The sequence below is a fragment of the Ornithorhynchus anatinus genome, chromosome X2 (genome assembly GCF_004115215.2).
Source record: "Ornithorhynchus anatinus isolate Pmale09 chromosome X2, mOrnAna1.pri.v4, whole genome shotgun sequence".
Lineage (NCBI taxonomy): Eukaryota > Metazoa > Chordata > Mammalia > Monotremata > Ornithorhynchidae > Ornithorhynchus > Ornithorhynchus anatinus.
The window spans coordinates 2,266,701-2,291,870 of record NC_041750.1 but is presented as its reverse complement, the minus strand read 5'-3'; the positions used below and the strand labels follow the sequence as shown (position 1 = coordinate 2,291,870).

General features: G+C 51.7%; 1 protein-coding gene and 1 long non-coding RNA gene across 2 annotated transcripts; one reads left to right on the top strand and one right to left on the bottom strand.

Annotated features, from left to right (window-relative positions):
- Positions 1 to 6,756: 6,756 nt before the first annotated feature.
- Positions 6,757 to 19,387, bottom strand: HBEGF (heparin binding EGF like growth factor). The gene is given in 7 exon segments (XM_029053561.2): positions 6,757 to 8,170; positions 8,664 to 8,757; positions 9,374 to 9,529; positions 15,243 to 15,291; positions 15,294 to 15,419; positions 18,649 to 18,807; positions 19,135 to 19,387. Coding segments are annotated over 6 exon segments (606 nt in total). The 5' UTR covers positions 19,178 to 19,387; the 3' UTR covers positions 6,757 to 8,170; positions 8,664 to 8,684.
- Positions 8,170 to 10,536, top strand: LOC114807468. Its single transcript, XR_003755530.2, has 3 exons — positions 8,170 to 8,335; positions 9,191 to 9,513; positions 10,406 to 10,536. It is a non-coding gene; the product is annotated as an uncharacterized LOC114807468 (long non-coding RNA).
- Positions 19,388 to 25,170: the final 5,783 nt, after the last annotated feature.

Below are 25,170 nucleotides of genomic sequence, written 5' to 3'. Positions count from 1 at the left end.
CAGGCCCAGGCTTTAACCACTAAGCCACTCTGCCTCTCATCCGCTTATCAGTACTCTGTTTAGTTTCTCCCTTGCATTTAATACAATCCTCTGCCCCAGCAGATGCTCGATAAGTATGATCAACTTGATTGATTGGTCACCTCATTGCTAGTGATCGCTAGTTCTCTTGTCTTGTAGTCCCCCAAGTGCTCATTACAGTGCTCTGCACATAGTAAGCGCTCAATAAATACTATTGAATGAATGAATGAATGAATGAATGAATGAATGAAAGTGGCAAAGCTGGGATTAGAGTCCAGGTCCTTCTGACTCCCTCTCTCCACTAGACTGCTTCTTGGGACCTAATGATCTTGTATCTGCCCCTGTGCTCAGTATAGTGTTTGGCATATAAGAAGTGCTTAACAGATATCACGATTATTATTATTATTGTAACAATAACTGTCTTTACTAAGCAGTGACTCCGTGTCAAGCACTGGGATAAGAAAGCAAAACAGACGGAATTTTAAAGCCAGAAACCGAGCTCCAAAGTGAGAGGTGTACTTCCACCCCGGGAAAACAGCGAGGCAAAGTCAGAGCCTTAGACTCCCGCTGTGATTCTATCACTCACCCTCCCACTTTTGTTCTCCGGCCCAGGCGGAAATGTCATGACACATGGGGGAATTTTTTTTTTTCTTTCCCGGCATTTTTCTGCTGTGACTCCAGCTTCAGGGAGGGAGGCCGGGCCCCGGGGAAGAGGCGGCTTGTGGTGAGGAGGTTAGTGACAGCATTCCACAGGGCCCCCGTTTGCATAGCTCTGAGGGGCGAATGGGCTTGGCAGGCGCTCTCAGCATTCAGCTCCTGTTCTGGCAGCCTGAGAGCGGCCTGGATGGCGCCCTGCCCCAGCACTGGGAGTGGCGAGAGCCCTTCCTCGGACCAGCCTGGACCGCCTCCCCAGCTTCACTGTCATCACCATCATGGCAGCAGCATGGACTAGTGGGTAGACCACTGGTCTGGCAGCCCAGTGTCACCCAGCAGACAAATATCTGGGCCCAGATGAGAACCCGGGTCCTTCTGGCTCCCAGGGTCCTGGCACTATCCTCTTGGGCCATGAAAATGAGATGGGAAAGTCATCCCTGCCAACTACCTCTCGCCAACCTGGGCGGCGGACTAGAGCCCGCACGGTCCTCCCCTCCCCCCAACCATTGTGATGCCCCCGCCGGTCAGCCGGGGCCTGCCACCGCATTCCAGAGCGGGGGCCGAAGCCGCAGAGCGTGGCCTGAGAAAGATCGTGCGGCTCCCCTCACCATGGAAACCAGACTGCCGAGGGAAAGGTCACATATTTGGTGCCGCTGTCATCTGGGCACCTTGAATGCAAGTCTGTTCCCATTTACCCGAAGTACAGCGCTCTGCTCACACGAAGTGCTCAATAAGTACCATTGATTGTACCATTAATAAGTACTCCACAGGACGGCAGTTCTCTGACGCTCGTTGATACCCAAGCCGCGGTAGCTACCGCTCTAGTTTCCCCCCAAGACGTGCCCACGGTGCCATCTGCCTCGGGCACTGAAGATCTCAGAGAGCAGTCGCCCTGAGCCCCGATAGCCAAACTCTTAGTCTTGCACCTAGGCCTCAGAAAGTGCTCAATAAATGCCACTGATTGAACGACTGGGTGATTGTAAAATCTCAGTGCGTGGCTCAAAGTCAGATGTCACAATGAAGCATTCATTCATTCATTCATTCAATTGTATTTATTGAGCCCTTACTGTGTGCAGAGCACTGTATTAAGCGCTTGGGAGAGTGTAATTCAACAATAAACAGTTCCATTCCCTGCCCACAATGAGTTTACAACAGCGTGGCTGGGTGGAAAAAGCCCCAGCCTGGGAGTCAGAGGATCTGGCTTCTAATGTAATCTAATTTAATCTAATCTAATTTTATCATTATCCCAGCTCCACCAATTGCTTGCATTGTGACCTTGGACAAGTCACTTGACTACTGGGTGCCTCAGTTTCTTCAACTGCAAAATGGGGATTCAACACCTGTTCTCCCTTAGATGGTATCTATCTCAGAGTTTAGAACAGTGACATAGTAAGCGTCTAACGAATGCCATAAAAAAGAAATCTGGGAGAAAAAAATGGCAAATCCAAGACAGGGGACAGAAAGGGGTGGGGAGAGAGGGATTGGAAATCATCGCTTTTCCCTGGCCAAACTGGATCTCAGAAAAAACACACTGAAAGGGCAAAGATGAGGCAGTGGGCAGACCGAGCTTCAGACGCTCAATCAATCAATCAATTAATGCTATTTACTGAGCACTTACCATGTGCAAAAGATTGTACTAAGCACTTGGGAGAGTACAATGTAGCAGAGTTGGTAGATGTGACCCCTGACACAAAGCCCTGACCGTCCAGAGGGGAAGATAAATATTTAAAAAAATTACAGATATAAACGTAAGTGCTGTGGGACTGAGGGTGGGGTGAATATCAAGTCCTTAAAGGGGACAGTTCCTAGCAAATGGGTGACACAGAAAGGAAAGGAAGAAGGGAAATGAGAGCTTAGGATGGTAAGACCTCTTGGAGGAAGTGTGATTTTATAAGCCTTTGAAGACGGGGAGAGGGATGACCCATTGTGGTCTGTGGCTAATGGGTCCTTTGTAGGAGGGCAGAGGGAGAAAGGGCAGGGGAACTACTACTAATAATTACAATATTTGTTAAGGGCTTACTACATGCCAAGCACTGTTCTAAGCACAGGGATGGATACAACTGAACCAGGTTGGACACAGTCCCTGTCCCACAATGGGCTCTCACTCTTAATCCCCATTTTTTACAGGTGAGGTAACTGAGGCACAGAGAAGTTAAGTGACTTGCCCAAGGTCACACAGCAGACAAGTGGCGGAGCCAGGATTAGAACATAGGTCCTTCTGACTCCCAGGCCCATGCTCTATTCACTAGACCTTGTTGCTTCTCTACTTTGGGAGCCTCTGGAGGGTCAGGGGCCACCTCAAACTCCCACCTGTAGATTTTTTCCTGGTGCTTAGCATAGTGCTCTGCCCTCAGAAAGTGCTTAATAAATACTACTACTAGAGACCGAGCAACAGAAAATAACACCGGAGGCCTTGTGTTAGAGAAATCAAAACAGTGACCTAAATGGGAGGCAAAGAAACTGGAGTTTGGCAAAAATGGAAGAGTGACATAATTGCTTCTCCCTGTCTGGCTCCTACACCCACACCATCTGTCTTTGAGGAAGTCTCCTACGCACCCAGGCTGGGAGAGACTCTCTTCCCCCGGAACTACTGCCCTTAAATTCCATTTAATCAATGCTACTTTATTGAGCTCCTATGTGGGCGAGCGCTGTACTACATGCTTAGGAGAGACAATTGGTAGACACCAACCCTGCCCTGTAAAAGGTTGAAATCTAGTTGGGGTGACAGACACTAAAAACAATTGCAAGGAGGAGGAAGTAACAGAGTTTAAAAATGTGCACCTACATTCTACTGTAGGCGGGAGCATACCCAAGCTTTTTGGCGACCCCCATGTGTTGAAGGGGTGGTTATAAGGAGATGAGAGATTAATCAGGGAAGGCTTCCAGGAGGGATTGTGCTTTTAGAAGGGCTATGAAGATTAATCAATCAATCAATCAATTATACTTATTAAGAGTTTACTGTGTGCAGAAAATTATATTAAGCACTTAGTATTAATCCAATAGCATTGGTAGATATGATCCCTGCCCACAAGGAGTTTACAGGCTACAGAGGAAAACTGAGTTTAAAACAAATTACGGCTTTGTACATAAGTGTTGTGAGGATGAGGGTCAGGGGAATATCAGATGATTAAAGGGCTCCCCCTCCTTCTTAGGCTATGAGCCCCATATGGGATAGGAACTCTGTCTTACCTGTTTATCTTGAATCAACCTCAGTGCTTGGCACATAGTAAGTACTTAACAAATACCATTATCAATCAACCAATCAATTGTACTAATTGAGAGCATACTGAGTGCAAAGGACTGTACTAAGCACTGCCATAGTACTTAATAATAAGCCTTAGTAATACAATCATTATTATTATAGGAGCAAAGCGTGTGGGTTGGGTTGCAGTAGATCAGCGAGGTGAGGTAGGAGGGGGAGAGCTGGATCGAATCAAGCTATCGAGAGTTGAGCCTCAAATGTGGGGAGAACAGTGGTCTGTAAGATGTGAAGTGGGAGTGAGTTTCAGGAAAGGAGGAGGGAGAGAGCCAAAGTTTTGTGGTGAGAGAGATGAGAACGAGAGGTGGTGAGTAGGACGGGCTTTAGAGGTAGCGAGCATGTGAACTGGGGTGGGGTGGGAGAGGAATGAAGATAAACAGTGGGGAGAGAGCTGACTGACACTCCGATGATCTTCGGGAGTTTCTATTTGATAAAGAGGAATGGGCAGGCACTAGAGGTTGTTGAAGAGTGAGGAGACAGGGTAAGAAGAGGGGCCTAGCGGTCCACCAGGATCAAGGAGTGTTGGAACTTGGATGAGATGTCTCTCCTTTCCACTCCAAACCATTCACTTATCCTAGAGAAGCAGCATGGCCCAGTGGCTAAAGCCAGGCCTGGGAGCCAAAGGGAGGTGAGTTCTAATTTCCGCTCCACCACTTGTCTGCTGTGCAGCCTTGGGTCACGTCACTTCACTTCTCTGTGCCTCAGTAATCTCATCTGAAATTGGGGATTAAGACTGTGAGCCCCAAGTGGGACAGGGACTGGGTCCAACCTGATTAGCCTGTATCTACCCCAGGGCTTACTATAGTGCCTGGCGCGTAGTAAGTGCTTTAACAGCTGCCATAAAAAAGAGACTGAATGGGTCAAGTGTAGCAAAATGAATTTTGCAAGCCAAGAAATGAAAAAGAACCTGGTGGAAAAGGCAGGATTGCCAGCTCCCCAAACAATATGTGGATGTAAGTCACAGGAATCAATCAATCTATCAGTATTGAGCATCTTTTGATGTCAAAATTTCATATGGAGAGAGATAAGGAGGCAAAAGAGAAAACAGTGCCAGGCGTTTTAACCATTTAAGCACACCACCACAAGAGACAACTTTTTTGGGCATCCAGTGTGTTCGGGACTGTGGGTCCCACACTGGCCCTTTAACTCCAGCCTGTAAGCTCGTTGTGGGCAGGAAATTAATCTGTTTTATTGTTACATTGTACTCTCCCAAGCGTATAGTACAGTGTTTTGCACACAGTAAGCACTCAATACGATAGAATGAATGAAACTACCGTGCACTGAAAGGTGAACTTCATCATCAGTGGTGTCTTCTTTGAATACAAAAGACAGCTATATCTTAACAGAGAAGCAGCATGGGCTGGTGGGTAGAGCACGGGCCTGGGAGCCACAGGACCTGAGTTCTAATCCCTGCTCTGCCATTTGTATTGTACTCTCCCAAGCATTTAGTACAGTATGCAAACAGTAAGTGCTCAATAAATAAGATTGACTGATTTTGGGTCACTTGACATACACTTTTGCAAACTTTTCCCTTTCCAACCTGCCCAGGATTTTACAAGTTCAGGGCTCTGGGCACTATTAATTCTGTAAATATTTAAGGCCAGTTCATTTCCCCAGGCTTCTTCTAACAATAGCAACAGTTGTGCTATTTATGGAACACTTACTATGTGCCAAACACTGTACTTCTCTTTCCACTAAGAAAGGTAGAGGAAGAGGAGGAGGATAGGAAGTCAAAAGGACTGATGAAAGCACGATCTGTAAAGGCCCTTCTTAGATAAGGTACGGGACAATAGAATTTGTATTCAGCCCTCAGTAAGTAATTAAGGGTCATACAGTCCTCATGGGATCACTGCCAACGATTAAGTTGACACTCAGAGACCCAATCAGCTTCAGGGGATGTGAGAAAAGCATAATTAAAGGACGAAGCCAGATGCCAGGAGGAAATAGTAACGTAAGGAAACAAAGTGGGAAACAGGAGAAGGAAAGTACAATTGGAATAACAGATGAGCTGGGGAAAATCAGGAGGGAAACTATGCCATCTAAGCAAAAGCAGCAACCCCCTGGGGCCAGCAGTTGTGGAGTGTTGGGTTTGAAGGGTATTTCAAACCCATACTGAAACTCCCGTTTGAATGAGTTCACTCGTCGGGATCCTACTGTCCGTTAAAAAAGAGGGTAACGGTTGCTAAAATATTCCCCTGGATTATGCCAACCCAATATGCTGTGGTTCATGGAGTTGCTTTCCTCTAAAAAAAAATCAATTAGTGGGATTTATTTAGCCCTTAGTGTGTGTAGAGCACTGTACTAAGCACTTGGCAAAATTCAATATAATGGAGTTGGTGGATGCGATCCCCGTCTCAAGGAGTTTACAGTCTTCATGGGGAGACGGATGTTAAAATAAATTACAGATATGGGAAATGGTAGAGTAGGAGGATAGGGACACAAGTGCTTAAGGTGGTGTAGTGGTTAGAGCCCGGACCTGGGAGCGAGAAGGTTGTGAGTGCTAATCCTGGCTCCGCCACTTGTCTGCTGTGTGACCTTGGGCAAATCACTTCATTTCTCTGTGCCTCAGTTCCTTCATCTGTAAAATGGAGATTAAGGCTGTGAGTCCCCTATGGGATGGGGACTGTGACCGACCTGACTAGCTTTTATCTAACCAGCACTTAATACAGTACCTGGCACATAGTAAGTGCTTAAATACCATTCAAAAAAACCAAAACCCCACACCTGTCCAGTATAAAACTGAATGGATGGCCACCCTAGAGAGTCCTTCCTTCTCCACTATTTCAATGTGGCTTCCCAGCCACCTCAAGGAACAGAACTCACAATCCAGGGAGAAGGGGTGTTATCTTTATTTGCTTGGTAAAGTGTAAATATGAACCGAATTTGGAAGTACAGGATGTAACAGTTCAGAAGTTGGCAGGAACTCCTCAGAGCGTCGATAGTTGTGACACGATAAAGCCGGTCTCCCCCGGCAGTGGCTGGGGACGACGACATTCTTCTTTGGGGATCTCCCCCACATCCCACCCAGCCAAGTAGAAAGAAGAAGAAACTACAAGATTTAGACCCCAGTTCTACTTTGAATTTCAGAGATGGTCCGAATCCATCCTACTCCAACATTGTCACCTCTAGCACCTTGATTTTTAAACCTGTTGAGGATCAATAAACACTCTCCCCTAACCCTTCCACTGCGCCTAGGGTAGCACCAGATGAATTTTTGGAATAACAGAAATGTATTGATGCAGAATCCTCCCACTCACACCCAGCCCACAGACCTGATATCTATCCTCATTGAGAACCAAACGCCTTCTGGACTACTCTTAACTGAGCTCCGGGAGGGAGAAAACAAGCAGTAGAACTGAAATCTGTTACATGCAAATCAGCATTTGAAACTTAAACAATGTATAAAATATAAAGAGCAAAACATTCTCCAACTCATAGAGTGGATGCTACATATTTAGAGTCCCAGTGTCCTGACAACAGAATTCCATCCTCACCCCTCCCAGTATCATAACTCTTCCCAGATGCTAAGTCGCTACTTGCTGTATAGAACCCTTTAGTCTACCTGGGCAGGGAGGGGGAAAATTGCTGAAGTAACAGACTAGGCACTTGAAATATTATTGTTAGATTGTTAAAAACTAAATAAATTAATAGATGTATAGAATAAAATAAATATATAATTTAAAAAGGTTTTTTTTAAACAAAAAATATCTGTTAAATTATTTTTCCCTCAGAAAAGTCTTCAAAGTCTGGAATCCTGGGACTCGTAAGCTTTCACAGTTTCCCCTCCAAGCACAGAACTAGAGGGCCTGAATGCAGACTTCTGTGAGGCTAGTTGAGTGTGTAGCCTCCTTGTCCATATATATATATATATGCATATATATATATATAATGTGTGTGTGTATGTACATAAAAAAAGAAAAAATACAAAGCCAGCCTATCTTTCCTTCTTCAGAGTCCTTTGAGCACGTGGAATTAACTGGTATTTTAAAAACCAGAGAGTGAATGTCTGAACCAACTTTTACAGGAAACAAAGACGAAAGTGTTCTCTTTCCCTTCCAGAGTCTATTCGGCCAAATGGTTTGTCCCGTTCAAGCTCTGAGGTGGAAACTTTTGGGGGCCCGGTCTTGTCATCAGCCCGGAATCGAGGCGTCTCCGTGGGCCGCTCTGAAATATGCCCGAGATGCATAATGTGCAATAGTCATCCTTGGACGTCCCAGAGGTAGCGAGGCCCGGCCAATCCTGAAACACAAGACAAACGACTTTCATTCCTCATGGCTCCTGAGTCCAGTACTGCCCTGGGCCTAGAGGGACGGGTTCAGATGCCTAAAGGAAAATGGTGGGTCAAACGGAAAGAAGCTGCTGCATATCTCTACCCACCGCTCTCCAACGCTTCATCCATCACTGGTATCTCGTCTATCTCTCCCCAAGTTCTGCCTCTGGATTGGAACACACTCCCTCTTCATATCTGACATGCAATGACTCTTCCACACTTCAAAGTCTTATTGAAGGCACAGCTCCTCCAGGAGGCCTTCCCTTCTCTGGCTTCTGTAAAGGAGGTTGGAGCAGCTGTCTGGGTTGTAGGTAGGGCAGGGTGGAGGTTATCCTGAATTTATGGCTAGGTTTACCCCTCTGCTAAGTCCCCACTACCATGCTCTGTCCAAAGTAAGCTCCCAGTACAGTGCTCTACCCACAGCAGGAATCCAGTAAGTGCCCTGGATTGGTTGGTGGTTACCTTGAACATTCCGGATTTCCATCAATGGGCAGAAGGAATCCCCAGTTTCGTTTTCTCTTCATTTTCTACATCATAAACTCCTCTTTTATGATACCTGGGGAAGGGGGAAAGACAGCAGGATTCATGACCAATGGTTCCTCTATCTCTCAAAATTTCTGAAGACTTCATCCTGCTCCTCTCAAGGGACTGTAATCTCTTCTGTTATCTCCATTGGCAGATAGGGAAACTGAAGCACAGGGAGCAGATGAGAATTTCCCAGGAAGCATAATCCTTGTACCCCTGCCTGCATCTAGACCCCCACCTCCTCCTCCCCAAAACTACTTCCCCAGAAGGCTCTGTGGAGAGGCCAGCTGAATTTGCAGGACATTAGCTTTGGGCATTGACTAGGAGACATAAAAGGCCAAAGGAAACTCTTTGTGAAGGAAAGCAGGCTTTGAGCTCACCTCCTGGCACTGCCCTCCCCCGTCCCCTTCACTCATGTCCCTCCCCAAACAGCAAAACCAGATTTCTTCTTTTATCTCACACAGGGCAGGAGCCCGAGGTGCCAAGCTGAATCACCCAACCTGAGCTGGTGCCAGAGGCCAAGGGTGATGGTTATGAAGGAGGAATTTTCCTCCCGGGGCCCACAGGCAATTTAAGCAAGCCTATCCCTCCGAGGAGAGCACACACCCCGGCGCCGAATGCTACCTGGATCCGGCCCAGGAACTCACCGAAACATGAGCAGTCCGGCAATGATAAGGAGGCAGACCGAAGACAGCACCACGGCCACCACCGCCAGGGCCGTGGTGTGATCGTAGCCGTACAAGCGATTTTCCACCGGCAGGATCAGCCCGTGGCACCTCTCCCCATGGTATCCTTGTTGGCAACTGGTTTGAAAGCAGAACAGGTCACATTAACAACTTTCCCCCCAGCAAGAGAAAGGACACCCACCTCCTACCCCCAGACACCTGTTTCCACCCGCACCGCTGTGTCCAGCAGCGTAGCTCGCACCAATCAGTCGATCAGCGGTATCTATTGAGCGCTTACTATATGCAGAGCACTGTTCTGTTCTGAGAGCTCGGGCGATGTCAATACAATACAGTTGGTAGACACGTTCCCTGCCCGCAGGAAGTTCACAGATAAGAGAGGGGAAATGGACAGCAAAATAAGTTACAGATATGTACATAAGTGAAGTGGTGACTTTTGAGCGCTTTCATTCATTCAGTCATATTTACTGAGTGCTTACTATGTGCAGAGCAGTGTGCTGACTGCTTGGGAGAGTGCAATATAACCCTAAACTGACATATTCCCTGACCACAATGAAAGGGAAAGGACTGGGAAAGGGAAAGGGGGTCAGGGAAAAGGAAGACTTAGTCAGGGAAGACCTCTTGAAGGAGATGGGATTTTAGTAGGGCTTTGAATGTGGAGGTGGTGGTGGTCCGTCTTATATGAAGAGGGATGGAGTTCTAGGCCACAGGCTATCCTTTCGCATTGGACTCTGGGATCTTCTTAGGTCCTGGAGGTTCTTAGGATGATACGCAGTTGTCATTTAGTAAATGCCAGTGTTAAATGACTTGCCCAAGGTCGCACAGCAGCCCAGTGGCAGAGCTGGGATTAGAATCTGGGTCTCCTGACTCCCATTCCTGTGTCTTTCCATAAGGCCACACTCCTTCCAGAACAGAAAGATGCACTGGGCAATATTTCAGAGGACAAAATATTTCAGAGGACACCCCCTTAACTCACTCCCCTGACCCCCGGGCAAGAAGGAAAAATGTTTCTTCCATCCCAACTCCTCAAGCTACTTTCAGGGACAAGAGTTGCGGGGACTTCGACATGACAGCAGATCTGGGGAGGTGGAGGGAGGCAGAGAGACGGGAGGGATCTTAGGAGTTTAAATAAACACCTTCAATGCTGACCCTGCAGTTTGGGTTGGATTTAGTCCACGTGTGGTTGTGGTGCTCCCCAAGGGAGCTGATTATTGCGAAAACATTAGTAGTTTGTGAATGAACCCAAGAGAGGAACTCGCATTGTTCAGCCGATCCGAATCCCACCTGTTTCCCCTTACACCAGCCCCACTCAGTACCCTCCCTGGTTCCCCTACGCCTTCAGCTTCCAACCCCCAACACAACCTATTTATAGGTCTCTTACTCTGCCAGGAGTCATTTTTGCTTGAGCTTTCCTCATCTATTCCCAACTTCCCCTAGGGCAGACCAGAACTAAAGTACAGAAGAACCAGCTGTTTTTCTGTCAGCAGGAGACCTTTGAACCCGGAGAGCCTTATCCCCACTCCGGTTTCAACTGGTCACTCCCAGATCTGCCCGGTGCAGAGCTTTTTGAGGAACAGCCGTGGCCTAAACGATAGAGCAGGAGGCTGGGATTCAGAAGGGCTTTGATTCTAATCCCAGCTCTGCCGCTTGCCTGTGGTGGGACCTCTGGCAAATCGCTAAGCGTCTCTGTGTGACTCAGTTTCTTCATCTGTAAAAGGGGGGATTTGCTCTCTCTTCTCCCTGCAACTTAGACTGTAAGCCCTTTGTAGGAAAGGGACTGTGTCTGACCTGCTTATCTTGTTTCTGTCTCAGTGCTCAGTACTTGGCACGTAGTAAGTGCTTAAATACCACGATGATTATTATTGGAGCAAAATGACCATTACGAGGTATTCCTACTAAGTCCTCAGGGCCCTAGACCCCTAAGATAGCCCATACTGTCTTGATTAAAGAAAACCAAGATAAGCAAGGTCTGAGTCTCACAGGACAAAACATTTAAAGAAGGCATCTCAAGAATATCAGATGGCAAGCAATCTCATTCTTAGGTCAGCCCCATTTTCCAGTCAGCCCAGAAATCTGCCCCCCCAACAGGGGCAACAGGACCCTTGGAAGAACCATGTGCTGGTTGTCCTCTTGTACACCCTCCCTCATGATTAGGAATAGAATATCCAACACCCCTGACTCTCCCCTCTCCGTTCCTGAATCTTCTCATGAACATCAAACACCCATGAGACTTCCCCAGTGACCCAGCACAGACCCTTCAACTCCCTTGATTCTCCTGCAGTGAGCCAGCATGGACCATCCCACACCCCTGACTCTCCCCTCTCCATCTCTGATTCTGCCCCAGTGATCCACCATGGACCATCCAACACCCCTGACTCTCCTTTCCATCCCTGATTCTCCACCAGGAACCCAGCACGGGCTATCCAACACCCCTCACTTTTCATCCCCAACCATGGGGATGGGGGGGTCCATGAGGGCAACTGCATTCCTCCAAGTGCCCTAGAGCCTCTGTCTGACGTGCAGAGCACTGTACTAAGCATTTGGGAGCATACGATGCAACAAAATGAGCAGGTAGATGGATTCACTCTTCGCTTCAGGCCCAATTTCTCCCACCAGCAATATCCCTCAGGTAGTTTACTCACAAGATGGAAATAAAACCAGCCTCAGAGCCATGAGATTCAGTTACATAAATCCCCCTTGCCTTGAGTCAAAAGGATAATAATGCAAACAGCTTAATATACACCAGCTCGAGTGTCCCGCCCCGCGTCAGCCCTCCTCTAAGCTCTGCACATTCCGGCGGCCACGTCACCCTCCAGGGCTGTCATTCTACCCGGGCCACGTTGTGTGGGGTTTCGAGAGTGCACCACCCCCTACACAAGGTCCCCGCCTTGGGGTGGGTCCTCTCGGGCCAAGCCAGCAACCCTCAGAGGGCTGGGAAAGGAAGTAGGCCCTTGGAAGGTTCAGGAGGCCACGGGGAAGTTGAGAAAGGAGAGCAGAACCGGCCGCGTGAGGAGTCAGAAACAAAAAAAGCAGCTGGGCCTAGAGGATAGAACATGGGTCTGGGAGTCAGAAGGACTCGGGTTCTAAATCCGGCTCTGCTACTTGTCTGCTGTGTGACCTTAGGCAAGTCACTTCACTTCTTTGGGCTTCAGTTACTTCATCTGCAAAATGGGGATTAAGAGTGTGAGCCCCATGTGGGATGGGGCCTGGGTCCAACCTGATTAACTTCTATCTACCCCAGTGCTTAGAACAGTGCTTGGCATATAGTAAGCATTTAATATTATGAATTATTAAAGCAAAACAAAAAGAATGCACCCCTCAGTTTAAACTCCCTTAGTTCATCTTTCATCTTTGGTGTAGTCTCACGTCAGCAGCCATCCCACATGGGATCCTCTGAACCCCAAAGGGCCAACCTCAGGATCCTGACCCAGCACAAGTTTCCTGTGGCCGGCAACTGTGGGGATTTAGTTCCGGGCGTCAGCTGGCCACACGGTCACCACAACCCTGACCCTACCCCCCTCAGCAACCACATTCGTCCCTGGGGCAGAGAAGGTGACGTGACGGGAGGACCAGAGCAACCTCTGGATCTATTCTCCAAGACCCCAGCCCCAATTCCCCTGGCCCAGAACCCTCTCTCACACTATCCTGGGAGCCAAGGGGTTTGGTTGTAAATTCCTTGAGGGCAGAGGTCGTGCCTTACTAAGAACTCACTTATCTTCATATCGGTTTTTCTGAAAACTAATTCCGCCCATTTCTCCTGCTAGATAGTCAGGACCTTGAGGGCAGGAATCATATCTTCTAACCTTGCTGTTCTCTCCCTAAGCTCTTAGTCCAGTAGGCTCTCAATAAAGGATTGAATATTGTTCTCTCCCTAAATGCTTAACACTGTGCTCTGACTGACTCATCACACCAGTTACTGCTACAAACTGGATGCTAATGGGCAAGAGGCCCCATAGGCCTTAAGGTCTCTGCTCTGAGTACGGCCTGGGGCCTCAGAGCTGGGGGATGGTGGGGAGAGAAGGAGGTGTCCCGTTTTCTCCCTTAAAAGGGACAGAAGTGCTCTTATTTTCAAGCCCACCAGCTCTAACCCAGCGGGGAGGGAGCCAGCAAGATCTTAACAGACTCCCACCCACCCAGTTCTCTGCATGGGCCCAGTTTAGCCGACAGGGGAGAGGCTGGAACAGATTCTTGGCCAGCAGCCCCCATTGCTCCTGCCGCCACCCAAGCAAGGCAGGGTTTGTTTTTTTTTAAGGTCTCTCTGCCCAGGCTCCAGCCCCACAGAGGACAACAAAGTTTTGGAATTCTCCCCACTGATGCTGGTTCATCTCCCACCGCCACCATTTCTCCCAGCAGATCAACCCATCAGTGGTATTTATGGAGTACTTGCTGGGCTTGAGGGAAGACCTGGGAGACTACAATACAGACTTGGGAGACTGTTGGAGAAGCAGTGAGGCTTAGTGGATAGAACACGGGTCTGGGAGTCAAAAGGTCATGGGTTCTAATCCCAGCTACCCCACAGGTCTGCTGTGTGACCTTGGGAAGTCACTTCACTTCTCTGGGCCTCAGTTACCTCATCTGTAAAATAGGGATTTAGAGCATGAGCCCTGTGTGGGACAGGGATCGTGTCCAACCTAACTTGTATCTAGCCCAGTGCTTAGAACAGTGCTTGGCATACAGTAAGAGTTTAACAAGTAGCATAATTATTATTATCAGACACGATCCCTGACCCCAAGGAGCTTACAGTCTAGTGGTGACTGGTGGCAAAGAGAGATCGGAGCTCACCAGTTCAACCAAATGCCAAGAGCTGGCAGAGAAGTGGGGAATAGTGAGAAAGCAGAATTTTCCAGATTGCTGCAGTCCCAGGAGATGGGGTGGAGGGCATCCGCCTATCACTCGTGCAGGGAGAGGTTTCATTTTTTCCTCTGCCTCTGTCCCTCTCTCAAGACAGAGACCGAGGGTGGGAAGGGGGGGAGAACTTCCTCCATTGACGCCCAGGGTGCCTCTTTCCCTTTCCCCCACCCCCAGACTTCGTGGTCCCATGAAGGGAGACAGTTTTCTGCCTGATGTTGCAGAAATGCCAGTTTGCTTCGGGGACACTGGAGGCATTATTCCCACCCCGCCACTCTGAGCAGTTTGGCATCGCGGTTTCTCTCTGTGGGGCTGCCAAGATCAGAGCTGCTCCAGACAGCGCCAGGAGGGAGTGAAGGGGGTGGGAAGAGGAGGAGGCGGGCGAGGTCGGCTCGTGTCTAGCCAGGGTCTCCGGAGATTACCAGCTGGGTGGAGCTCCAGAGGAGAATCTAGACTAGTCCTTGAGACTGTCAGCTCCTTATGGGCAGGGAACGGATCCGCTGATTCTGTTGTCCTCTCACCAAATGCTTAGTACGGTGCTCTGCAGCATACTAAGTGCTCAGTAAATACCGCTGATTGACTGTCACTTCTCCCAGATCCCCCTGCTCCCTCCACCATGCCTCCAGTTAAGGTGCTCATTAATGCTTGGAGAACCCCAATATTGCCTTCAGCTTCTTATACGGAGGAAGTAGTGATGGGAGGAGAGGGGAAATAGAAATGCAAACAGGTCCTTGGCTCCAGCTTCACTAGCCAAACCCATTCATTTCTGGACCATTATGAACAATTACAAAAATGTTAAGGACGTCACTGAGATAGCCCCCCACCAAGCCCAACACAGGAAGTTGCATCAAAATAGGGAGCCCATCCGGTCTCAAAATAACTCCCTCCTCCCCACTTCCGCCCTGAGTGGAAGTTCACTAGGAGATAATCAAATTTAAGGAACAGTGGTGACGAGTTTCCCCCTGAAATCGGGGGTGCTACCTACAACGCAAGAGGGGGTTTCAGCTTTTTGACGTATTTGCACTCGCCGTGATGCAGAAGTCCTTGAATTTGCGCAGGCAGGGGTCTCTCTTCCTTCCCAGCCCTTGGTTTTTCTTCCTCCCTCTCCATTTCCGCTTTGGCCTGGGGTGCACCAGAGCTTGTGGCTTGGAAGAGAAAGCGACTACAGAGAGGAAAGAGAATGGGGGGACGATCAGTTTTCTGAAAAGACGAGGTGATATCCCTGACCCCACACCCTCACTCCACTTCATTCTTGGCCCTATCAGAAGGTTAATCCCAGGTCACTCCTCATGAGATGGGGTGGCAGAGGTTATGTCAATCACTAAAATAATTTAAAATCCCAGCTTTCTTTAGCGGAAACTCAAAGAGGGGCAGGCGGTCTGTTGAAAGTGCAAAGGTCCGAGGACCGGGGTTCTAGTCCACTGCCCTTGTGTGATTGGGACAAGTTACCTAACTTGGCTGAGACTCTGTCCAATCAGCCGCGCCAGTCTCGTCCAGCTAGATTGTGTGCTCCTTGTGGTCAAGGATTGGGGTCTTCTGATGTTCCTCCCAAGGGCTTAGCACAGTGCTCCACAGACAGTGGGTGCTCAATAAATGATATCAATTCGTCTGATGAACTTATCTCTATTCTAGCGCTTAGCACATAGACACACACCTTACAAGAGGAAATGGAGACTAGAAGAGGGTCACTAGGACAGGCACCACCGAGAATCGCCCTCCCCACCCACGGGCCTCACATCCGGGCTGACGGCAACTGCACCGGGGCTACTGAGCCAGCACGGCCCCCTCTCCCCTCCCGGGAATCCGGCACAGGCGTCAGTGCTATTTTGGCCCGGCGGCCTGGTTTTCCGGTGGAGTACGTGATGACCCACTTCCAGGGAGAAAGTACCAGTAATGATTGGAGGAATGGGAGGAGGGAGCAGCAAGGGGGGCAGAGGGGAATTCTTCCTCAAAGAGAAAAGGAACCAAGCCCCAAACGGCTGTAGCCTGGATGCTCCTTAGACTAACTACTCCTTGAGGACAGCGATCGTCGCTACTAACTGTTGTGAACTCCCAAGCACTCAGGGCGGAGGTCTGCACACAAGACACTGAGGGGATGGATTGTGCTTACTAACTCTAATATGCTATCCTAAGCAATGCTCTGCATCCCTCGAGAGTGCCCTTTTCCAGCATTTAGCATGGAGCACTCATTAGGCTCCCCCAAAATACTATTGATTGATTCTCTAATAGGAATGGGGTCTCCCCTCAGCCGGTGCTCCCAGAGACGAAGCGAGAGAGCCTGGGTGCGAGGCGGCTGTCTCTGGTAGGGATTTTGCCTTATTAATTTCAAGGAAAATATTTTGCCATTTTCCCATCCTCTCCCTCCCAGTGCCATTTTCCTGCCTCCCGATGTGCTCAGCGATTTTTCCGGCTTCTCCCCTAAATGATGCTATTTATAGGTCGCCGGCACTGGGAGGTACAGTGTGTACAAGAGGCAGAGACGTGGAAAATGACGGAAGCGTCGGGGGTGGGGGGGAGAGGGTGTTTGTAAGGATGGAATGGCACCACCCCAGGCTCCTGGAAGAGATAGCAACAAATATACATACACAGCTTTGGCTCTACCCATGCTTTGGACCGCAAATACCTGGGAAGAGCAAATTATCTTCCCTGCTGCCTCTCCACCTACCGAGGTCCCCTCTAGGCAGACGAGAAGATGGTAGAATTGGTATCAAAAGCGTCAAGGTTTCAGTGTGGACCCAGGTGTGAGGGGAGGAGAGAAATCTAGGGGATTCTTCTGGCCCTGCTCGGAGATCTGGGGGAGAGGCTGGGAGTCCAGTCCCGAGAGCTGTTGGGGAGGAAAGAAAAACTAGGAACACGGGGCGCCGGTCCAATACTCCCAAACTGGAAAGTGGGGAGACGGGGTGGGCATTAGCACCCTTGGAGAGGCGGCTTGGCCTAGCGGAAGAGAACGGGCTGAAAGTCAGAGGTCACCCGTCTCTGCCATTGGCTAGCTGTGTGACCTCGGACAAGTCACTCGACTCATCAGTGCCCCAGTTTCCTCCATCTGCGAGATAAGGAATCAATACCTCTTCACCCTCCCTCAGACCACGGACCCCACGTGGGACAGGGACTGGATCTGACCCGACTAACCTCCATCTATCCCTCGCTCAGTACAGTGTGTGGTACATAGTGAGCGCTTAAAGCATTCACTCTATCATCTGCCCCCAGAGGAGCGGTCCCAGGGGTCAGCACGGGGCAAGGCCTCTGCGGGCCCAGACCGAGAGGCCACCCGGGGGCGGGGAGGGGGAGGACATCAGAGGAGCCTCCGGAGCAGGGGGTGCTAGGCCAGCCAAGGAAAACCAAGCTGGGATGGGAAAGCTGGGCAGGGGAGCGGATCCAGAATCCCCACCCCAGGGGAGAGGGCACCGTGACTCAAACCTGCAGAGGTATGAGGTGCAGCCAGCCCTGTGTGGGTGGGGAGGGAGTGAGTCACCCCCGAGCCAGGGAGAACCCCAACCGCCCAAGGGGTGGGGAATGGGAAGAGGGAAGCGGATAGCGACCGGGGCTCAGAGAGGAGGACGCCGGGGGGACCGGGGGCTGCAGACGACCGGCCGGCTCTCGGCCCGTTTCCCACCTCGGGCCTTCTCCGGATCCCTGTCCGGCCGCAGCCTCGAGAGCCCTCATGGGGCCGGGGGAAGGGAGAAGGGCTGGAGGGTGGGAGGATGGACCTCTTCCATCCCCACCTGGGAGGGCAGGGCAGGGCAGGGCAGGGCAGGGCAGGGCAGGGCAGGGCAGGGCAGGGCCGGACCCTCGGCCAAGGGGCTCTTGGCCTCCGTCCCCCTGGGGGCTTGGCTGCTCGCGCGTTGCCCCCTCGTGGTGGACAGAAAGCATTTCCCGGCCCGGCTGGAGCTCCGGTTCCTGGGGGGGGGGGGGTCCCCCGGGGACCCCCTCCAGCCACTCCCTCGCCACCCTCTCAGCCCAAGACCCCTGTCCACCCCGGGCCGGAGCTGCGCCTGGACTAGTGGCAAGAGCCCGGGCTTGGGAGTCCGAGGTCGTGGGTTCTAATCCCGGCCCCTTCGCTCGTCTGCCCTGTGACCTTGGGCAAGTCACTTCCCTGGGCCTCAGCTCATCTGCAAGAGGGGGATTGAGACCGGGAGCCCCCAAGTGGGACAGGGACCGTGTCCAACCCCATCACCTTGTATCGACCCCAGCGCTTAGAACGGTGGTTGGTACGTAGTAAGCGCTCAACAAAGACCACCGTCATCGTTATTAATTGGCAGGGACGGGGCTAGGCTCCCTGGCCCTTGTCCCCCAAAGAGGTCTGGGGGGTGCGGAGGTCTGGGGTTCCCGAGAGACTCGACCCCCAGATTGCCCCCGAGGGGGGGCGAGGGCGGCCGGAGATGCGCACCTACCTCTGGGAAGGGTGGGGTGGTCCAGCCCCGGGGCCGGGCCCCCCGCGGCCGTCCGGTCCTCAGGCTGGCCGTGCTGTCCGGGCCGGTCCGGGGATGCGGTGGGCAGCGGCCCCGCCGCCGGGAGGTCCTGGGCCTCGCCGTCCACCGGCACCAAGCACACTGCGGCCGTGCGGGAGTGGGGGGGTGGAGGGGGGAAGGAAGGAAGGACGGGGGGCAACCGTTAGACCACCTCGACGACGACCTCCTCCCGGACGCCCAAGGCCCTCCCGCTCAGGACAGGTGCGCGGCCGGGTGGGCGGGAAGTTTCGGGGGAGCACGTGGCCCCTGGGGGTGGGGGGTGGGTGCGGGACAGCCGGGACCCCCCCTTGGTCCACGGTGGGGTCGAGGGGAGGCCCCCGGCGACCAACACCCACTTGTCCGCGCTCTGGGCGAGGGTCCTCGAGCCCCGCATCGTATCGGTAATCAGAAAAATCCCGAACATCTCACCTGCAGCCAGGAGGAAGTGCGCAGCGAGCGAGGGAAGCCTCATGGTGGCGGGCCCACGGCGGGCGCAGGGAGCCGATAAAATCCAGGGGGCGGGAGGGGGAAGGGGCGGCCCCCCACCTGGGCACCAGGTCGATGCCCGGTGGTCTGTGCTAATCCGGCGGCCCGTCCTTCGCCTCTCGGCCCGGCCCTTCCCTGTCGTCCGGGAGCCAGGCAGGCCGAGCACCGGAGACTCCCCGAGGCCGGTCCCGGGCGCCGTGCGAGGTTGGAGGCGGGAGCCGCAGATCTGCGCCTATTTATAGCGGGGATCCGGGCCCCGCCCCCTCCTCGCCCGGCCCCGCCCCCTCCTGGCCCCGGTCCCGCCCCCCCGGGGGCCGATCGCGCCCCCAGGCCACCCCGGGCACGCCCCCTCGGCCAGGGACCCCGGCCATCCTCGCCCCTGGAGATGCCCGCCCAGCCCCGGGACCTCCCGCTCCATTCACTCCTTCAGTCGTACCTATTAAGAACAACCGCCACGATAACCACGGTCTTGGTTAAGCGCTCACTATGTGGCCGGCGCTGTTCTAAGCGCTGGGGCAGATACCGGGTCGTCGGGTCGTCCCACGTGGAGCTCGCCGTCTTCATCCCCATTTGACAGACGAGGGAACCGGGGCACAGAGAAGTGAAGCCGCTAGCCCAAAGTCACTCGGCTGACAAGTGGCGGAGCAGGGATTGATTATTATTAATAATAATAACAATAACGATGGTATCTGTTAAGCGCTCACTATGTTCCCAGCACTCTTCTAAGCGTCCCACGTGGGGCTCGCCATCTTCATCCCCTTTTGACGGATGAGGGAACTGAGGCCCAGAAAAGCGAAGCGACTTGCCCAAAGTCACACAAGTGACAAGTGGCGGAGGCGGCGTTAGAACCCACGACCTCTGACTCCCGAGCCCGGGCTCTCTCCACTGAGCCTCGCTGTTCTTCATTGAGATCTTATTGGGTGCGGAGTGCTGTACTGTGCGCTTGGGAAAGTACAATACAGCAATAAAGAGAGACAGTCCCTGCCCAAAATGGGCTCGCAGTCTAGAGGCTGGGGAGACGGATCACAGTACAAGTAAACAGGCATCAGGACATCAATATAAATAAATAGGCGTCGTATAAATAAAAAAAATGTCAGATATATTCACGACTGCTGTGGGGCGGGGAGAGGGGGGAAGAGCGAAAGGAGCGAGTCAGGGAGATGCAGAAGGGAGTGGGAGATGGGGGATAAAAATCCTAATTATCAGAGTAGATCTGGCCGCGTGTCTGGTCCCTGCTTTCCGGTCCCTGATGGTCAACTGTATTTATTGAACGCTGCTTACTTTGTGCAGAGCACTGTATTAAGTGCTTGGGAGAGTGCATTAAAACAATATAACGGACACATTCCCCTCCCACAACAAGGTTACGGTCTAGAGGGGGAGACGGACATTATTAGAAATAAATAAAATTACGCATATGTACATAAGTGCTGGGGGGACCACAAGCTTCTTGAGGGCAGGGATTGTGTCTTCCACCTCTATGTACTCTCCCAAGCGCTTAGTACGGGGTTCTTCACGGAGTTGACTACAAGCTCTCTGAGGACGGGGACTGTGTCTAATAACTCTGTGGTACACTCCCAAGCACTTAGTGGTGCTCTGCTCACAGTAGGTACTCAATAAAAGTTGTTATTTCTTCTGCCTCCTGTGTGATCTGGGGCCCATCCACCCTGAGTCCCGCTTTGGGGGGAGACTGAGGCAACTGCAGCGTGGACAGCCCTCTCGGCCCCCACATCCTATCACTTATCCTAGCCCTCCTTGACTACTCTATCAGCCTCCATGCTGACCTCCCAGCCTCCTCTCTCTTCCCACTCCGATCCATACTTCACTCTGCTGACTGGAAAATTTTTCTACAGAAATATTCGGGCCACCTTTCCCCTCTCCTCAAGAACCTCCAGCGGTTGCCCATCCACCTCCGCATCAAACAGAAACTCCTCAGTGTCAGCTTTAAAGCCCTCAATCACCTCGCCCCCTCCTACCTCACCTCCCTGCTCTCCTACTACAACCCAACTGGCATACTTCACTCCTCTAATGCCAACCTCATCGCTGTATCTCAATCTCATCTATCTCACCGCCGACCTCTCACCCACATCCTGCCTCTGGCCTGGAACCTCCTCCCTCCTCATATCCCACAGACGATGACCCTCCCCGCCTTCCAAGTCTTATCGAAGGCCCGTCTCCTCCAAGAGGCCTTCCCTGACTGAGCCCTCCTTTCCTCATCTCCCACTCCCTACTGAGTCGCCCTGACTCGTCTCTCCCTCTAGAACGTAAGCTCCGCTGTGGGCAGGGAATGGTTCTGCTTATGGTTATATCGTACTCTCCCTAGCGCTTAGTATAGTGCTCTGCACCCCGAAAGTGCTCAGTAAATACGACTGACTGACAGATCCCACTTTGTGTCACCTCTGGGTGAGGGCCATCCCCCAGGGAGGCTTCACTTCCTGACCAGCTACCGACTCACCGTGACCTGGAATCCGACGCACACCTCGGGCGTGCCGAGACTCGACTCCCCCTTCTCCGGCGACGGCAGCTTCCGCCTTCTCAGCTCCTCATCAGCATGGCCCGGATGCAACAATTCCGGGTTTCCCTCGCCCCAGCTCCTGCTCGACTGCCTGGAGCCCTGAAGACACGGCCCCGGGGTGCGGCCATCTCCAACAGCCGGGCCTGTCCCGTGAGTCATGGCGTTCCCATGAGGAAACTGAAGCCAGCGGAGTCCCTGCCATCCCGGGGATGCAGTTAGTCCGGGATACCGGGGTGGGAGATTCATTCCCGATTCCCAGGGATCTGGTGCTGCAATCCGTGAGTAACATTCAGAACAATAAACACCCAGATGCTTTGAGTTCGGTAGTGCTGTTATTTCCCCAAAGCGCTTTCACACCAATTATCTTTTTTCATCCTCACCACATCCCTCTGAGGTAGGGAGAGGCAAGGGAAGAATGTCCCTATTTTGGGGATGAAGAAACCTAGGCGCAGAGAGGTTAAGTGCTTTGCCTGAGGTCACAAGGCAGGCAGGGGACGAAACCCAAATTTCCCATCTCCCAATGCGTGCTTTCCACTATACCACACTGCCTCATTTCCACCCTGATGCGGCCCGACAGGTTCCAGTGGAAAATTCCCTAGAGTTTAAGATCCTTCGAGGCAGGGATTGTGTCTGCTAAATCAATTGTACTTTCCCAATGCTTAATAAAATGATCTGCACAGAGTAATAATAGTTTTGGTACTCGTTAAACTCTTACTATATACCAAGTACTCTACTGAGCACTGGAGTAGATACAAGATAATCAGCTTCGACATGGTCCCTGCCCCACATGGGGTTTTGCAAATCTATGTAAGAGGGCACAAGATTTAATCCCCATTTTGCAGATGAGGAAAATGAGACAGAGAAATTAGCTGACTTGCCCAAGGTCGCACAGCAGGCAAGTGGACAAGAGACCATAACAACGATAACGGAAGAACCGTTGGAGAGGTTGCGGATTATGGCAGAGGACAGGACGATCTGGAGAAAGCATATCCATGGAGTCGCTATGACTTGGAAACGACTCGACGGCACTTAATAATAATAATAATTATTATAATTATAAAAGGGAAGCTTCTCAAGGGCAGGAATCGCATCTTTTATTTCCCGCAGTCCCACCAGGTGCCTCATAGTGGGTGCTGCGCTCACAGTATGCATCTAGTTCAGAGCTCTGAACGCAGTAGGTGGTCACTACAGTGCTCTGCACAAAATATACATTTAGTACCGTCCTCTGTACAAAATATGTGCTTAGTACAGGTTCTGCACAAAACAGGAGCTTAGTACAGTGTTCCACGCAAAATATATACTTAGTATGGTGCTCTGTCCACAATTAAGGTCACATAGAAGCCACGCAGTATGAAGTTCTGCATAAATAGGAATTATGATGGTGATGATGATGTTGATGATGATGTCAAATCCTTGACAGCCTGCCCATCCCTCTCTTCCAACCCCGCTGCCTCCCGTCTCCTTTCTCCTGGCTTGCCTGGAAATGGAGCGTGGGGTGGGGAGCCCCAGTCAGGGCCAGATTCAAACATTTGCTCCCCCAATCAGGTTGGACACAGTCCCCGTCCCACATGAGGCCTACAGTCTTCATCCTCATTTTATAGATGAGGGAACTGAGACACAAAAAGGAGAAGTGACTTGCTCAAGGTTCCACAGCAGACAAGTGGCAGAGCCAGGATGAGAACCCAAGTCCCAGGCCCGTGTTCTATCCACTAGGCCATCCTGTGGAGGGCAGGGGGCCAGAGAGAGAGAGACAGAGAGACAGAGACGAATAACTGTGGTTGGGTGAACCAGCACCTCTGCCCCTGGGCCGCACTTGTCCCAAAGATGTCGGGCTGTCAGTCAATCATATTTATGAAGTATTTACTCTGTGCAGAGCACTGTACTAAGTGCTTGGAGAGTACAATATAACAATATAACAGACACATTCCCTGGCCGCAACAAGCTTACAGTCCCGCCCCCGCTCCGGCTACGGGGTAGCCGCCTCCCCTCACCCCCGGTGTGCCCACACGGGCTTGGCCAACCTCTCCCGGAGGCCCCTTTATCTCCCCAGTTCACTGTGTGACAGGGGACAGCTCGCTCGGCCGGGGCTGACCAGAAGTTCCACCCCAAGGAACCGGGACCCGAGCCCTGCCGCTCCCGACTCCCCCAGATCTCCCTCAATTCCAGCAGGCGAAGGGAGACTGTAAATTTGTTGTCGGCAGGGAATGAGTCTAGTACAGTACTCCGCACAAAGTAAGGACTAAAATACCAATGACCATAGCAGAACAGACATTTAGTCTCTATTTTATAGATGAGGGGAACCCAGAGAGGTTAAATGATTTGCCTAAGGTCTCACAGCTGGCAAGTGGTGAAGCCAGATCTCTTGACGCCCAGGCTCTTTCATTCATTCGATGGTATTTATTGAGTGCTTACTGTGTGCAGAGCTCTGTACTAAGCGTTTGGGGAAAAGCTGCCTCCCCTCCCCTCAGCTGTAGAGAAGCAGCAAGTTCCTTTCAGCCCCCAAGCCTGGCTTCTCTTGTTTCCCCTCCAGGGTTCCCCCGTGCCTAGCAGCAGATAACGCTCCCTACCACTGGCTTATCCCCTCCCCTCTTTTGCCACAGTGCCCTTGTGGGGCCCAGGCCTCCCCCCCACACCCACAGTCCTTCCACACAGGAACAGGGGGAGTTTGGTAAAGAAGAACGGGCATATCAGCGTGGCTCAGTGGAACGAGCCTGGGCTTGGGAGTCAGAGGTCAAGGGTTCGAATCCTGGCCCCGCTGCTTTGTCAGCTGTGCGACTGTGGGCAAATTACTTCACTTCTCTGTGACCCAGTTACCTCATCTGTAAAATGGGACTAAGACTGTGAGCCTCACGTGGGACAACCTGATTCCCCTGTATCTCCCCCAGCGCTTAGAACAGTGCTCTGCACATAGTAAGCGCTTAACAAATACCAACATTATCATTATATCAGGGTAGAAGGGGGTTATGTTGCCTAGCCTCTAACCCCTCAGTTCTCTTTGGCTCATTTCCTGCCTTTCTCCATGCGGACCTTTCTTCTCTCCTAACCGCTGCTAAATTGGGGAGAGGGTGGGAGGGTGAGGGATGGGCACTTATATCCCCAGGCGGGGCTGAGAGGGAGCTGCCCAGTGAAAGAGGAAGAAGAAGAGGAAAAGAAGGAGAAGGAGGAGGAGGAGGAAGAAGAGGAAAAGGAGGAGGAGGAAGAAGAGGAAAAGGAGGAGAAGGAGGAGAAGGAGGAGGAGGAGGAAGAAGAGGAAAAGGAGGAGGAGGAGGAGGAATAAGAGGAAAAGGAGGAGGAGGAGGAAGAGGAAGAAGAGGAAAAGGAGGAGGAGGAAGAGGAAGAGAAGGAGGAGGAGGAGGAGGAAGAGGAAGAGAAGGAGGAGGAGGAGGAGGAAGAAGAGGAAAAGGAGGAGGAGGAAGAGGAGGAGAAGGAGAAGGAGGAGCAGGGCTGAGGCAGGTGGGCCCGGGCAA